Raw genomic sequence first — 2,768 nt, 5'->3', positions numbered from 1 at the left:
TAATTAATATGGAAATGGGAATTTGTCAATTTGATAACTTGACATTGGAAATTCCTATTTAGTAATTAATATGGAAATAAGAATTTGTCAATTTGATAATTTGACATTGTCACTCTTAATGAAAATTTATGAATTATGTTAATAATTGTATTATCTATTGGTAAAATGTTAAAATTTTAAATTTAGCCATTAAAATTTAATTTTTAATAATTTCAAGTATAAAAGAAAAAAAAATTATGAATTATGGGATCCATGTATCATGAATATAGATATCTTAAAAGTTATATTTAAAAATTAATAATAATAAGAGGTTTAAATACACATATTTTATGTTTAATATTGTTTTTTTTTTAATTTTATTTTTCTATCCATAGATTTAATGTTGTTTATCTGCAAACATTATGTGTGTGACATTTGGAGAATTATTAGTGATGGAAGTCTTTATAAGAAACTAAGAAGTTTTGATTCGGGGGTGATGAGATCTTGTCATATTGTTTGTTCCTATTTCAATGTATATTTTTTACTTATTAATATAAAAGCTAATAGCAATAATGATATAAGAAAGAAATTTCAAAGCTAATAAGATTAATTTGAATCTCAACAATTATTTTTGAAAGACTAATTCCATCTTAAAACTAAGAAAAAAAAATATTATTGAATTAATAATGGCATCCAAAAGCTAAATTTGTATGATTTCTAAAATACTATTCATTTCACCTCCTTTTGTTTTTTTCACATTTATCTCTTTTGAGGTAGTAATGATATATTGATTTGCATGTAAATTAGTATTTGATACATTATCAATATAAATTTTTAATTATACATATAATATTAAGAGATTAATACATGTTTTATTTATTTTTTATTTTTAAGTCTAACTTTGGTAACATTTATTTATTGTAGAGATCTAGCATAGATTCTTTACCCTAAACATGTACCAACAAGTCAAACATTGCAAGGATCACTCCGGTTTATCCACCAATTATTTATTTATTTATTTATTTATTTATTTTTGTCTATGAAAGTTTGGAAGCAGAATAAATTATTTTATTTTTAAAATTAAAATAAATCATCAATTCAATTGAAATTTATGAATTTATTAAATTTTCACTCGCAAAATTTTTTAATTTAAAAATTGCCTATCAACGAAAAATCCTGAAAGAATTCAAACTTAAGTGTTAATGCATTCAATATTCATCTCTTATCATTTTTGTTATATAACTTGAAATAATAAAAAAATTTATTTAAGCAAATTTAATTTATTAAAGACAAATAAACACCGCCCAATGTCTTTCCTTTCATTACCAAATATATAAAAATTTTTACATTTGTCCTTCAGTGGAATTGAGATTGTCCAAATCCAGAAAGTTACAGATCATTTCATTTGTAGTCTTGACGATTGCAGGCCTCCATTTATATGAAAACACCTTCGCTATCTTCGAGTTGACTTAGTCCGTCTCTCTCTCTCTCTCTCTCGATCTTTCTCTTAAAGTGCTTGAATTAATGGAGACTGATCAGCCTGCACTAGAAAAGCCAGACCAGGAATCCTCGGATGAACAAGAAGCAAACCCTGCAAGGTCCTATAAGTGCACCTTTTGCAAGAGAGGTTTCTCCAATGCACAAGCCCTGGGAGGCCACATGAATATTCATCGCAGAGACAAAGCCAAGCTCAAACAAGCTTTACCAAGTGAAACTACTCAACAATCTTTGGACATTCCAAAGATTATCCCCTCGTATTCTCCGAACCATCCGAGCTGGACAACAGTAAAGTCTATAGCTGATTCCAGGTCTACTCAAGACAGAAGCAGCCCTGGAAGGTGGCCTTGGGTTATTCAGGACGATGACGACGACGATGATAATAAAAGAACCAAAACCGCCTGCCATGTTGGAGAAATCAGGCAACTGCCTTTGTTTGATGAAAAACCATCAATAACAGATCAAAATCCGAGCAGTCAAGTTCAAGGGGGCACTGAAAAAGACTTCTCATCAAACCAGGGTTCATCAGGGTCGGAGTTGGACCTTGAACTCAGACTGGGGCCTGAACCTCAGGATTCATCGCCACCAATGACTACCAAAAAGTTCTTTTAAATTCGAAAAAATTATCATGGTACTTTTTTTTTCCCTCCCTTTGTTTGTTTGTTTTTTTTTTTTTTTTTGGATGATTAATATTATGAAAAAATTATTACATCCACAGTGGAATTTATCAAGAAAAACATATGTACTATATTCTCTATTTAGCCCTCTAACTTTTTTGAGGGGCTATAATATTTAGTCACAAACATTTATGATGGCATTTATTATCAATTTCTTCATGTATTTAGAATTTACCTTGCTCAAATTTAATATATCAAAATTTATTCATATCTACGATTATGTTTTTTTTGCAATGACATCTTTTACTATTTAAATTATGGCATCTAACATAAATTTATGTGCAATAAATAACATTGGAGATTTTGAAGAAATTTTTTTTAAAAATTTATCTACAACAAATAATATTTCATGTACCCATTATAAGATAAAACAAAATTTTATATATATATATATATATAAAAAAATCATAATCTGAAAATAATCGTAGAAATTACTATGAAATCTATTTGCTGTTATTTTTTAAAGGTAATTACATGATTTAACTAATAATTGAATTAAACCCGGTTTTAAGTCTCCATATATCTACTTCTACTCAAATAAAAGTGAAGAAACAGAAATAGATTCAGTAAAATATAGGATATTGGTCAAAACTAATTTGTATACGTGTCGGCATT

General features: G+C 27.7%; 1 protein-coding gene across 1 annotated transcript; it reads left to right on the top strand.

Annotated features, from left to right (window-relative positions):
- The first annotated feature begins 1,311 nt into the window (after nucleotides 1–1,311).
- Nucleotides 1,312–2,167, top strand: LOC111303662 (uncharacterized). The gene has a single exon (XM_022900082.2). The coding sequence runs from the start codon at nucleotides 1,504–1,506 to the stop codon at nucleotides 2,086–2,088; it is 585 nt and encodes a 194-aa protein (XP_022755817.2). The 5' UTR covers nucleotides 1,312–1,503; the 3' UTR covers nucleotides 2,089–2,167.
- Nucleotides 2,168–2,768: the final 601 nt, after the last annotated feature.

The sequence above is a fragment of the Durio zibethinus genome, chromosome 13 (genome assembly GCF_047325235.1).
Source record: "Durio zibethinus cultivar Kanyao isolate XHJ-2024 chromosome 13, ASM4732523v1, whole genome shotgun sequence".
NCBI classification, from domain to species: Eukaryota; Viridiplantae; Streptophyta; class Magnoliopsida; order Malvales; family Malvaceae; genus Durio; species Durio zibethinus.
Note: the sequence above shows the minus strand (reverse complement) of the source record. Positions and strands in the feature narration are given on the sequence as shown.